General features: G+C 38.3%; 1 protein-coding gene across 3 annotated transcripts in view; it reads right to left on the bottom strand.

Moving 5' to 3' along the window:
* The window catches only part of syne1.L (spectrin repeat containing, nuclear envelope 1 L homeolog), a 285,490-nt gene that overhangs the window by 197,083 nt on the left and 74,496 nt on the right, over nucleotides 1–13,911 (bottom strand). For all 3 annotated transcript variants that reach the window (XM_018263031.2, XM_041562725.1, XM_041562726.1), the window contains 5 exons: nucleotides 11,261–11,398; nucleotides 10,706–10,870; nucleotides 8,390–8,502; nucleotides 4,976–5,144; nucleotides 3,279–3,375 (listed from right to left, as the gene is read on the bottom strand). In XM_018263031.2, the coding sequence (XP_018118520.1) occupies nucleotides 3,279–3,375; nucleotides 4,976–5,144; nucleotides 8,390–8,502; nucleotides 10,706–10,870; nucleotides 11,261–11,398 (682 nt within the window). The remainder of the gene's footprint in view (nucleotides 1–3,278; nucleotides 3,376–4,975; nucleotides 5,145–8,389; nucleotides 8,503–10,705; nucleotides 10,871–11,260; nucleotides 11,399–13,911) is intronic.

Genomic DNA, 13,911 nt, shown 5'->3' with positions numbered 1-13,911 from the left:
TGGGAAATAATGTTGGGGGCAACAGCTTTTGCTTGTCCTGGTGTTCTAGTTCAGTTAGGTTGAGGTCAGGCCTCTGTGCAGTCCAGTCAAGGACTTCCATCCCTATCTCAGAAAATATATTGAAAGGACCTTACTCAATGAATGGGGTCATTATCCTGCCGAAACAGAAAACCTTTTCACAAACCATAAATTAGGAAGAATGCAATGTTTATGATTAGGGCACACAGGCAATATTCGGGGAGATTAGTTTTCCTGATGAGAAAACGATGGGAAGGCAGGGGAGGCAGTTTGTGGAGATTAGTCGCCCCAAAGAAGACCCTAAAAGAGGTGGTTTACCTTTAAGTAAACTTTAAGTATGTTATAGAACGGTCAATTCTAAGCAACTTTTCAGTTGGTCTGCATTACTCTTTCCAACTTTCAAATGGGGGTTACTGACCCCATTTAAAAAACAAATGCTCTGTAATTTTTTATTACTCATCTTACTTTACAGGTCCTTTTCTATTCATATTCCTGTCTCTTATTCAAATCAATGCATGGTTGCAAGGATAAATTAGACCCTAGCAACCAGACTGCTGAAAATGCTAACTGGAGAACTGCTGAAGAACTCAGCAAAAACCATAAATACTAAAAAATGAAAACCAATTGTAAATTGTCTCAGAATATCTCTCTCTATATTACACTAAAAGTTAACTACAAAGGTGAACAACCCCTTTATGAATGTAACGGTATAATGCAGCCACGCCTGTGATAGCATGAAAGAGGTGTCCACATCCTAACACTTCTGATCGTATAGTAAATGTGGTTTTGTAGCACATATTAGACAGGAGGGAACACATTTGAAGAGTAAAGGCATGCAAATGACAAAATACTTCTAGATTAATTTTGCATCTACCTAGAGCAACTAACTGGATCTTGACTTACATTTTCTACCTTGTAGTAGTCCAATTACAACTAATTGCTTACTGGCTGTAATGGTGTGGTTACTCTCTAATTTAGCCACTGATGACAGAGGAGAAAGTTATACTAGTAATTATCTTTCTTATATAATGTATCATTATGTACATTTCTTCAACCATAAAATATTGCTTTATTCATTTGGTTATTTGATCACAGAACACGCAAACAAGTAAAATGTAATATTGTTCAGAGAAGTTATTTTTGACCTGTACCCAACTGCACAGATGCAAGGGGACACGATATGCTCCAATGTTCTCCAATGACAGATGGTTCTTTAGTCTTCTGACAAACTGTAGTGCAGTGTTGTCTCTTCTGTGTCACTAGTTGCAGAATGTGTCCTCCCCTCCAGTAGGAACACAGTGATAAATCAAGGCACTAACCAAACTGTAATGTACTTCTCCTATATATAGTAGAGCACTCTCTCATATAATATGAATACCGCCCACTCAATTTATTATGGATTGAGATCACATCACAGCAACGCCACTACGGGGAACTGATATACAATAAAATGTTTGCCATGGGATTCAGCTGCAAAATATCTTTATATTTATAACCAACAAGACTTCATGACTGTATGTAAGGCAGTTAAAATTTTTTATTATTCTAGTAGATATAAAACTGTTACTGACTTTCTATACACTCTAATGTTCTTCATTTTCTCACAACAAATCTGTTCTAAGGCTCTGCCAGTTCTCAGGAAGGCACGGTCACTAGGAAACCAACTGCCTTTCTTGTGCAAGCAAACAAAAAAAAGACAAGAGGAGTATTTATACTTAAGAGAATGCTATGCACTGTTTAAACAGATTATTTGTGTTTTTTGTTTGAAAAGACTCTTCTGTTAGAAACAGACAGAATGCTAGATAGGACATGGCTACTACTACAAGCATATAAAGTGTCCATCCTTTTTTTCTTTTGCATTTACAAATGTGATGTCTGAAGCACTCTCATACAGCCATTTTCATGCAGTTACTGGATACTGGCTTTAAAAAAAGTCATGATGTGATGACTGGTGAGTACAACCTGGGTGCATGGTGGTACAGTGCTCACAGTCCTAGGTTTGATCCCAGATGGCATACTATCTGCCGTGTTTATTATTTACCCATACATGCGTGGGTTTCCTCCGGGTACTCTGGTTTCCTCATAAACTCCAAAACCATACCAGGCAAGTTAATTGGTTTCTAATAAAACCGACCACAGTGAGTGTGAATGTGACAGATCTTAGACTGTAAGCCCCACTGGGGCAATGAATGATGATAATCTTTAAAAGAGCTGCAGTACATGCAATGGCATTGCTATAGAGGAAGCAGACCCCACAATGGTCATCGGGTGATCTGGACCATGGTATGTGCTTCATCTTTAGTTGGAGAAATCCCTGCTTGCTCTCAGGTAAGGCATGAGCAGGCAGATGTGAAGGGGGTGGGTACAGGTTCCTGTGTGTGCTGGCCACTTTGAAGCACCACATATGTACACTACTTAGTATATAATATATAAACTCAAATAGAAATAATAATCTAAATCAGTGATCCCCAACCAGTGGCGCGTGAGCAACATATTGCTCACTAACCCCATAGATGTTGCTCTCAGTTGCAAGTTTTGCATAAAAACCAGGTGTACTGCAAAACTGCCTCTTGTAGGCTGACAGTCCACAAAGAGGCTATTAAATAGCCAATCGCAGCACTTATTTGGCATCCTCTGGAATTATTTTCATGCTTGTGTTGCTCCCTGACTCTTTTTACATTTGAATGTGCCTCATAGGTAAAAAAAAGTTGGGGATCATTGATCTTAAGGATGAAACCGTGTCAGGCCATCTTTGCTGTGGAAGAAAGCACTGATAGATTTTAAAGGAGAACTAAACCCCCTTGCCAATAAAAACCCTACCCCATACCCTCCATAGTACCAACTCCCTTCTCCCCACCGCACAGGTGTTAACATCAGTAAATGCCCCTAAGCCTGTAATTATCTTCATTGTAGAGTCAGCACTTCGCTCATCTTCTTAAGTAAGCGCTGTATTGGCGCATGTGCAGTTGGAGCAGTCTTCCGCTTCGTGATAACTGCGCATGCGCCGAAAGCGATGAAAATTAATGAAGCACTGGAAAAAGACCTGAAGATTAAAGAAGCGCTGGAAGATGGCGCCCGTCAGCTCTGCTGTGATGACTCAACGAGGATTAATTACAGGCTTAGGGGGCATTCACAAATGTTAATACCTGTGCAGGGGGAGCAGAGAGGTGGGAGGAGGGTAGGGGGTAGGGGTTTTCATAAGAAAGGGGGTTTATTTCCCCTTTAAGCACTAGATTGATGCAGTAAAGGCAATTTCTTACCTGAGCCATCTGCTTTCACATACATCTCAGCAGCCTGCTTAAGGGAATGGCTCGTAAATTCATATTGTTCAAAGAATCTATTGCCATCTATAAATGCCTGCAACATAATAATACATATTGATTAATATTATAGTTATGCAGCATCTTGATATCTAGTATTATGCATGCCTCATAATTGCTGCTTACTCTACTGGATATATGAATTTGTATTTCCCTTTTGGGCAACCAACAATCAGACAATAGTGCACCGTTCCATATTAATTCAACTGCAGCTACTTGAGCGGACAAAATAATATAGAAAAAAACCACAACCCAATTAAACTTTTTTAACTATATGAAAAAAAGAATGATATACTTTCAATTATAATACTGCATAATTTCTAAGGGAACTTCTCTGAAACCTAATTAATTTTGATAGAGGTAAGAGCTGTATCTGAATTAAAGTTGGTTTCTTTTACATTGTTTCGGACTCAGAATGAGCAGAGAAACAGCTGGACAGATGCTACTTTTAATCAAACAACTTAAAAAACAATGTCATTCTGTAATGAATGTATATTGCAAAGTTGCCTAAAGCTAAATTTTCTTTTATTAAAAAACATTTAGAGTGGAGGTCCCCTGTAAGTTAATGTTTACTGTGCAAAACATTTCTATTTTAAGTGGTCAGTTGCACTGTAATGTGGCCTTTAATATAATGCATGTCTATATGATCAGTTGTGAAGGCAAAAATTGATCAAAGACCTGGTAAATAGTTGTTCTGGCAGCAAATTTATTTCAGTATACCTGAATAGATATTGAATACCTATAACATGCTCATGGAAAGGCATAAGGCATTTTAACCCCATGTGTTAGTTTAGATTTGTTTCTGTGAAGTCAAGACACTAAAGCAATGGACCAAGACAATTTGACAGCGAGTGGCAGTTGTCATTTAAAATAGCTGGTTATCATTTACAGGTATGTGATCCGTTATCTGGAAACCCATTATCCAGAAAGCTCAGAATTACAGAAAATATCCCATTTTATTCAAATAATCCATTTTTTCTTTTTCTCTTTAATAATAAAACAGTACCTTGTACTAGATCCAAACTAAGATATAATTCATCCTTATTGGGCGCAAAAGCAGCCTATTGGGTTTGTTTACTGTTTGCATGATTTTATAGTAGATTTAAGGTATGAAGATCCAAATTAAGGAAACCCCAGGTCCTGAGCATTCTGCATAACAGTCCCCAAACCTGTTTAATAAGTGATATGCTGAAGGTTACATATTAAAAAATGTAGTTTTATTCATTTTCCTTAATCTGCCGAAGCAGAGGTTTCCTCTGAAATACAGAAAAAGCCAACATGCCAAGTGACACTTTGCTGAAATGTTGCCATAGTGACTTGACTTTGTATCAGATTGAATTAAGGGAATAAAAATACATTTTCCCTTTGAAGGAGCAATAATATTTTAGAAGAAAAAAAATATGCATTTCTTTTGAAAGGTTGCTCCTGAATGATTGTTCTTTTCCTTCTAATTTTGTGATAACACACTATATAATCTGAAAAAACGGATATTGAAAATTAAACGTAAAATATTGAAAATTTAATGTAAATATAAACTTTAGTTGCATAAAAATAGCGCATGGTGAGATCGAATGCCATTACCTACTATGCATGGCTTTTTATCATGACTGGGAAGCACATAACTGCTATATACTTACAATGTAATTCTGCAAGAGGAGTTCAACAGAGTCTCTTCTGCCATACTTTATGATCCATGATTTTAATTTTGATTCAGCCAAGACTAACAATGCTAACAATCTGTATTTTAATTCCATGAATTCTAACTTGATCATATGAAGTTGGGAAGATGAAGCTACATAACTGAATCTGAAATAGAAATAAAAAAAAGGTGTTTTATATACATATATCCTTCAGTACGTCAGGCTTCCAGAAATCTTGCAAATCATTTTAGATTAATTCTATTAATGAATGTTCTGTTTGTATGAAAATGAATTGAACTGTTAGGGGGTTATTTATCAAAGGTTGAGTTTTAGAGGTTTGTGAGTTTTTTTATACCTCAAATGAACTCACAACTCAAATGTTTTCTAATTTATTCAAAAACTCGACTGTGAAAAACTCGAATCAATCCAGATGAAGAACCTGAAAACTCGAATAGCTCACAGAAAAAACCCCAAACATCATGACGGCTACAAACATTGTCAAATAGTTCAAGGGGCCTCGAACATTGACTTCTACATCACCTCGACAGGTTTTAGCTGTCAAATTCATGCTATTTCCAGGTTTGGGGTATAATAAATCTCAAAAAATTCGAAAGTAACTGCACAACCCTGCACATATAAATTATATTATATAAAGATAATTTTTTCGATTGTCTTTTTCCAATCTCTTATTGTTAACAGCTTTTGGCTTTCTATACTAAAATGTAATAGACCTTATTATTAACGTAATTATTAATGTATTTATAGAGCGCTAACATATTGTGCAGAGCTGACACATAAATTAGACGAAATTTGCAGGTGCCTTAATTCAAGCATTATATCTAACATGGAGTATGTATGTTCTACCTGTGTTTATGTTCAAAACATTGTTATCTGTTAGTATCAATGACCCTTGCAACCTGTAGTCAGGCCTGGATTTGTGGAGAGGCCACCAAGGCCCGGGCCTAGTGCGGCAGGATTTTAGAGGGCGGCATGAAGCCTAACCAATTGATTCGGAACAATCGTTTTTTAAATTTTCCATTTGCCAATCCATAATACTCCCGACCTCAAGAAAATTTGTGCATGTGCACAAATGAAGGGGAGGGGACAGGAGTGATGAACAGCAGCGGGCCTAGGGGCACCCTTTATGTAAATAAAGTATACTGTCTAAAGCTAAATGCTTACTGGTTGCTATGGGCAACTGCACTGAAGCGATTTACTGTAGCACCTGTTAGTATATGAGCCCTACAGCTTCAGCTGTATTGTTATTCTGATATTTTATAGCTTACGTTTCTATTCAGGCCCTCTCCAAAATTAAGCCCTAGTTACCAGACTGCAGCTACAATTCCAAGCATGAGAGCTGCACAGTGATAAATGTAAACAATTCCAAAATAGCTAAAAGAAAAGACCTGATGGTTAGTTGCACACTATTTGGATACCACCATGCTTATAGGTGACAATACTACATGATACTAGTAGGTAATAATAATCAAAATAATAATAATATCAAACAAGCAAAAAATATACATTTACTTTGCTTCTAATTTTTAAGTCCTTTGAAACCCTAAGAGGTTGCCCAATTTGTATCATTACCTGCTCTTAACCCTGAAACTCGTCCTAGAATTATTTTCCTCAATGGAGAAAACAAAACAACTCAACAAACAGAAAGCATGAACTAATTATATTTCTTTACGTTATACCATACCGTACACTGTCAGCATGATGATATCATTCCCTGTGCATTTTCATATGGTCAGATACTGGTTATTTGACCATCTGGTTTTTAAGGACCCATCTAATGTAGGTTGCTCTGTAGAAGAGCAAGGCATAGTTCTATAGTATTTGGGCTTTCTCATTATTGGTTGCAGTCTCAGGGGCACATTTACTAAGGGTTGAATATCGAGGGTTAATTAACCCTCGATATTCGACCATCGAAGTAAAATCCTTCGACTTCGAATATCGAAGTCGAAGGATTTACCGCAAATACTTTGATCGAACGGTCGAAGGAAAAATCGTTCGAACGATTAAATCCTTTGAATCGAACGATTCAAACGATTTTAAAAAATCGATTGAAGGATTTTCCTTCGATCAAAAAAAGCATAGAAAAAAAAAGCATAGAAAGCTTATGGGGAAGGTCCCCATAGGCTAACATTGATGGTTGGTTGGTTTAAAGTGCGGTAGTAGGTAGTCAAAGTTTTTTTTAAAGAGACAGTACTTCGACTATCGAATGGTTGAATAGTCAAACGATTTTTAGTTCGAATTGTTCGATTCGAAGTCGAAGTTGTAGTCGAAGGTTGAAGTAGCCTATTCGATGGTCGAAGTACCCAAAAAAAACCTTCGAAATTCGAAGTTTTTTTACTTCAAATACTTCACTCAAGCTAAGTAAATGTGCCCCTCAGTGTTAAAGTCTGCACTTGAACTCTTGCAGAGTAACCTGTTGCTCCATGGGGATAATCTCCAAAATTGACAACCATGTGAGCAGTTGTTAGATTGACAGATTAGCTCTTGAAGTGACAAGTGGATGGTTCTGGGGGAATGCAGACTGCTGTGTTAAAGTGCATTGCTCAGCACTTATGATGGTGGGGATATAACAGCATCTGTCAACTTTTGTATAGTTGTCAAGTTGCCAGACTTGCCCTCAACAAACAAAAATATGGATTAGAATATGGTTTGTAAATTAAGTTGCAAGATACTGCATGGGAATGATTTCAACTCTGCAATTTTATTTTCCTAAAATTGTCACTGCCATGCAGTGTTACACAATTATTTAGCCCTCCCCACCACCCCTTTATGCACGTCCTTCATTTATTCACTGTGTTGCATTTGTGTTTTAAGTTGCTATGGCTGCTGTCACAAAAGAGCTAACCTTCCATTTTGTTCTTAAAAAGAAACAAAAAACATGATAGAGAGCAGCCTTTAAAGGCCACATTAGAATCAACATGTGTGTGCAGAACTATATCAGTTTTAGAGTTTTAGGAAATAGCATGTTTTAGCATACAGAGACAACCCCTTAAAATTATCATTTAGATAATCACAGGACAAGCTAATTTAAATGCAGAGTAGATATTAGAGCTATTCCTTTGCTAAGGAAGGCTCCTTTTTGAGATAACAAAAGGTTAATGTCGCTTGCCGCAGTTCAATTTATTCCCAGCTTTCAGTAAAAGTATTCACTTTCAAGCATGAGAAACATGAAACCTGCTGGTGCCTATGCAGTGCCAGCGTGTCTGTGCACAGGTTTGTGCCATAGCAAGCCTTGATTTGCGGTTGCAGTGGAGTCACAGCATGCAAATATCTAACAAATTGATCACGTAATAATCTCATGGAAATTCTTTTTTCAGTCTGCTAAGAAACTACACCGTGCCTAATCAGGGCTAATGGATGAGAATAATCAGGTAATATCGAGAATCGTCTTACCTTTCTGCCATATCTTCAAGCTGCTCTATGGGGACGGGAACTCCGTTGACAGATCGAGAGCGGTGGATCTCTTGAAAGGCTTTTTTGTAACCATCCAGGCTCTTAAGGACGTCCTATTTATGACGACAAAAAAAAGCCCATGCATTTAGCAATCAAAACACAGAAAATGCTTTGGCTGGAGAAAAAAAAGAGAGAATCGGAGCACACAGGCAGCCAAGATGAGTCACTGTTCAGTATTGTGTACTAGGAAATTTTATCTGTCACCATGGCATGCAATTTTATTCAGTCACGAAAGCCGCTTAAAATAACGCTTTGCACAGATCAATAGGAAGCCTTTGTGGGAATGTGCTAAAATCTGAAGCATACAATAATTACAGCACTTTAACAGACTGGCAATTCTTATGACGTGAGACCATGCAAACTATAAACTCTCCGGTGATTGGGAGGCAATTCAAGCCAACTAGCCCAAATAGTCACATTAGAATTCAATCCATTCAGACCATAGAAAAGTACTCTGCACAAATGAGTCCAACATTATAATTAAAGAACTGAAGCCCCAAAATAAATGTATTTGGGCTGCAGTTCTCAAACAGCCATGAGCTCTTTACCACGAAAAGGCAGCTCAACTTTTGAACCGTAGCATACCTGCTCTAGGTTAGGACTTGGCACAAATGCAGTTTAATGCCATGGAGTGCTGGGAACTTGATGCGCATTTCATACCCTACAAACTGAGGCATAACACTGCTCTCTGAAAATACAAATAATGTGTTGGCTTAATGGGGAACTCCTATATAGATATAGACCTGCTGTCGGTGGAGGAGTAACTTATTAAAACAATGTCTTGTGGATAATACCCCTTTAAAAAAATGTCTGTGCACAAATGAGTAACTACAATATGTGACTAAAAGTTGAGAACCATAGAAATTGACTTCATCATACAAAGGAATTTTACAGATATGGGCCAAGTAGTATTGGTCTGACAGCTAGCTTGCCCATTTGCCATCTCCACCTCCCTCTCTTGTTCTGCATGACTTCCTTAGCTCTTGATGCCCTAGTCCACAAGGCCACCATGGTTCTTGTTCCCCTGGTCTGTATTGCCCACTATGTTGCTGTACCACTAGTTTAAGCCCTGGTGTTTTCTGTGACCATCTCAGCAATATACCCTTGTTTAGACCAGGACAAGTAATTTGTGGGGTTGAGGGGCTGCTGTAAGATGGCATAGAAAGTCACTATTAAGTGGGCTGGTGGGGGCTGTTTGGGCCTCTGTGTACTAGGAATGCCAGGGCCTATTTTGAATCCCAGTCCATTCCTGCCCTTGTTAAAGCAAATTATTAGTAGAAGGCAATCCCTATCATCATTATGGGATCTCACAACCAAAACTACTACTGCTCAGTAGTTTTTAAAGGAGACTATAGTCAGGTAACAGCTTCATAAATATGGTGGTCAGGGTTCATTTGTGTGTTCATTTGTCTGTTGGCTGTATAGCATAGGACCACATAGCAAATACATTATATTTAATGCATAAGTTAACTATCTCATATTTCCCAATAAATCTGCACCAATTGATAGAGAGAAATCAATAGCGATAAGTTTCCTCATGCTATTACTTTTACCAATAAAATGTAATTAACATAAAAAGCAGCAAACAGGAATTGCTACTGCTACACAGTCATTATCCCCATATGCAAATCTAATGCAAAACATGGGCCAAATATTGTTGGAGCAAAATTGAAGTGAAGATTTTCTGTAATGACCCCAGGCTATGGAACCTGATAGAACCAGAGGGCATCATTGTGGTGGGTCATATTGTATAATCTACATGCACTGCTCTAGTCATATCTTTAAACTGTGCTGCATTTTACGGTGTGAAGAAAGGACTGCAAACAGTCACAATAACTATGAAACATTTTGTGTGCATTTAATTTTGAATACTTGCAATAAGAGCCATGTTAGGTCAAGCCATTGTTCAGACACAAGGTTGTACAGCTGCCGCATAAACTATATAATATCATTTGAAAAACGTAAAAGCATCATTGTTTGAGATGCTATAATAGATGGGAGTACATCTCCATGTCTGTTGGACATGGATAGGTACATTCCATGCAAAAAACAACAACTTTGTATCTAGCCCCGCACAGTGTGCCCTGAAGTGCACAATTTTGCAGCCATTATGAGTGCTTGTGCCTGTAGTTTTGGTACACAAATCAAATAGCATTTAAATGTTGCATGCTAAATAGTGCACAGAACTTGGTTTCTCAATATCCCATATTCTCACATTATTTTCTGGAACATATTTAATGGAACATATTATGTTACCTTATGTTGCTCTAACTTTCTGTGTATCATATTTGCAGTTTCCTCGTGAGATTGCTGAACAACAATTTCCTCTCGCAGTGCAACCTCTGCTCTGTACAACCAGGAGGCTATTGTTCCCAAAGGAGCAGGCAGAGACTTATCAAGCTGTATGTGCCAATCAAAAATCTGAAAAACAAAACATCTTTCGTCACTATCTACTTGGAATGGCCACGTTTCCTGCAATGGCCCGGAAACCCATATATAATATTTTACAAAATAATTGCAAGCACTATATATTGTTCACTTTAATATATGTACATAATGCATAATCCTCTGGGTCCCTGCCAATGGTGCTGAACGCTTCATGTGCTATTACTGAAGCCTACAACAAGCCATTTCATAGCATAGAGAGAAGCACAGGCAAAATGCAGACCTATTCTGCACATTTGCTTTTTTATTTCTATAACATTTCAAGCCACAACTACTTTTGAATATTATATTTTCAAGAAACACACACTTAAAAGGCTTGCTTGCATAACATCACTCTACACAATTACAAAATAAAATTAACTATACCCGTGCTGTGACTTTTTCCCATGCTTGTTTAACCATAGTCTGATCAAGTGAAAGTTTGCCATCTTTTCCCAAGGGATGGATTAAAGTTTCCACCTGTTTTCTCTTGACTTCGTATTGCACTCTGTATTGTTTAAATGACTGCAACAATCAAAAATAAATCAATTAACAAAATAAATAACATTTCAAAAAATGGCACTGCCCTTTGGTGGTATACTCTCTAGGTACTTTCTGAAAATTGTGTCCAGGGCATAGCCGCACTCTGCATCTCATGCCTAAATAAATATACAGGGCAGAGTGTAGTACTGGTGGAGCAAGGCAATCCAGTCCTAACCTCCTGCCATAGGGCTCATTTGCACTGAAGTTCTTTGCGTCCTGAATGAAGTTAGAGGACAGAATAGGGGATATTTATATTCCCCCTAGCCACCCTCATAAATACAGAGCTGCATTCTTGAAGCTTGCTCCTGTTTTTTGCACTTTGCACCCTTCTCTGACAATGGAAATGAGTCCTATCATGTTTGCAATTTTTAAAGATAGTGGTCACAATGAATGAGCCCACATCAAAAAGAGACAAGGCTTGTATTTTCAAGGAGACTAGAGGTGCATTTTTCTAAAGATGTAGTCCTAAAGCCCCCCATAGACGCAAAGATTTTTCTTTGATGAACGACCGATTTCAGTGCAATCCAACCAATCCATCAAATAATCGCGAGGTTAGTGGGAATCGAACGATCATGCATCTAACAATTTTTCATCCGACATCGGTCAGAAAATTGATTGGCTAGGTTAGAAATTTTTCATCGAACAAAGTGAAATCTATCTATTGTACAATTGTTTGCAGGGCCAAGCAGGCAGCTATCCTCAGTTTTCCTAGCTTCAACTAGACAACATTGCTTGAAATGGTCTTTTTAGTTGATGGACAAATCACACATTTAAACGATCATTTCAAGATAAGCATGATCTTATGATAAAGAAAAGATCTTTTAAAAATCCTTACATCTATCGCCAGATTTAGTAAATGCTTGTGGCAAGTCTTAAGGACCCCATACACAGGCAGATACAGCATAAACTGCCGACAGATTAAGTCAGCAGCTTATTGGGAGATGTATGGGGGCACTCTGACGGGTTTAAAAATCCTGTCGGATCGAGGACCGCACTGGGGCCCAACAATTGGATCATCCCGATATAGCCCACCTCAAGATGGGCATATCGGGGAGATATATGCTTGTTTGGTGACCTTGTCAAACAAGCGGATCTCCGTGTTTCTACTACTTTCTGGAGGTTCACTTAACTCTACAAGGGACTTCTATTGTGGAGAAAAACATTTCTGAAGATTAAAGCTGCCCATTCTCACACTGATAAAATCATGCTAAACAATGTTTTGTTTGTTGTTTGATAGGTGCTTCTATAGCAGCCCACCAATCTGTGTACTATTAATATTGGTCAGGCCTGTTTGAGAAAATCTTATCTGCCGATGAACCACATCTATTAATATATGGTGCATCAGTAGATGAGGAAGTGAACAAGAAAGATGAGATGAAAATGAGCTTTCCCATTATCACCCACTTCATGTTCGCTACCACATCTCCAACCTAATTTCAGACATCAAATAAACAACATAAGGATACACTGCCATTTATAAAGTCAGTATATTTGCAGGTGTGTATGGACTGAATCTTCTTCTAGTTTAGTAAAGTTTATTGTAATAGATAACTTAGGCTGTGATACAAAATGACAGGCTACTGTATAATCTGCATATATACTAAACATGCTGTATATAAAATCTAATATATTATTAGATTTTGGTGAAATTTATGGATTTAATAGAAATATATTAAAATCTTGAAAGACCATAAAGTCACAAGCAACTTGATCTGTATACACAAGCCCCATTCTTAGCTCTATAGCTAGCGCCGGACTAGGCAGATCTCTTTCTGAATCCGCTTCTCTGCTGATGATCGATGTGCCTGCACAGGAAACACTAGTGGGGCAAATTCACTAAGCGCCTAACGCTAGCGTGAATTCGACAGCGTTGGGCATTTTCGTTACTTTGCAGATTCACTAACGGACACTGGCGTAACTTCGCTAGTGTTACTTCGCACCCTTACGCCTGGCGAATTTGCGCAACGGACGTAACTACGCAAATTCACTAACACGTGCATTGTTCTGAACGCTACCTTTTACGCTAGACTTCCTTCGCCACCTCAGACCAGGCGAAGCGCAATAGAGTAGATAGGGATTGCTTCAAAAAAAGTTAAAAATTTTTCTTAGTCCCAAAAAACGCTGGCGTTTTTTCTTTATTATGGGTGATAGGCTGAAAAAGATCGAAAAATTTTTTGGGGCTTCCCCCCTACATTTCCTAACTCATGGCAACTTAACTATACAGTGGGCACATGTGTAGGGCAAAATAAGGTTTCCCAGGCTTGTGTAGTTCTGCTACATATACCTCCATTGTAACTTGAATTTGGCGCCGTATGCAAATTAACCATCGCTAGCATAACTTCGCTTTGCTTGGCGAATTAAGGCTAGCGCAATTTGAAACCTTACGCTACCCCTGAGCGCAACTTCGGATTTAAGTGAATTTGCAGAACGCTGGCGAAAATACGCCGAAGTGCGGCGAAGGGGCCAGCGCAACTACGATTCTTAGTGAATGTCCC

Source organism: Xenopus laevis, chromosome 5L (assembly GCF_017654675.1).
Source record: "Xenopus laevis strain J_2021 chromosome 5L, Xenopus_laevis_v10.1, whole genome shotgun sequence".
In the NCBI taxonomy this organism is placed as follows: Eukaryota; Metazoa; Chordata; class Amphibia; order Anura; family Pipidae; genus Xenopus; species Xenopus laevis.
The sequence above is the reverse complement of the archived record's forward strand: the minus strand, read 5'-3'. Positions and strand labels throughout refer to the sequence as shown.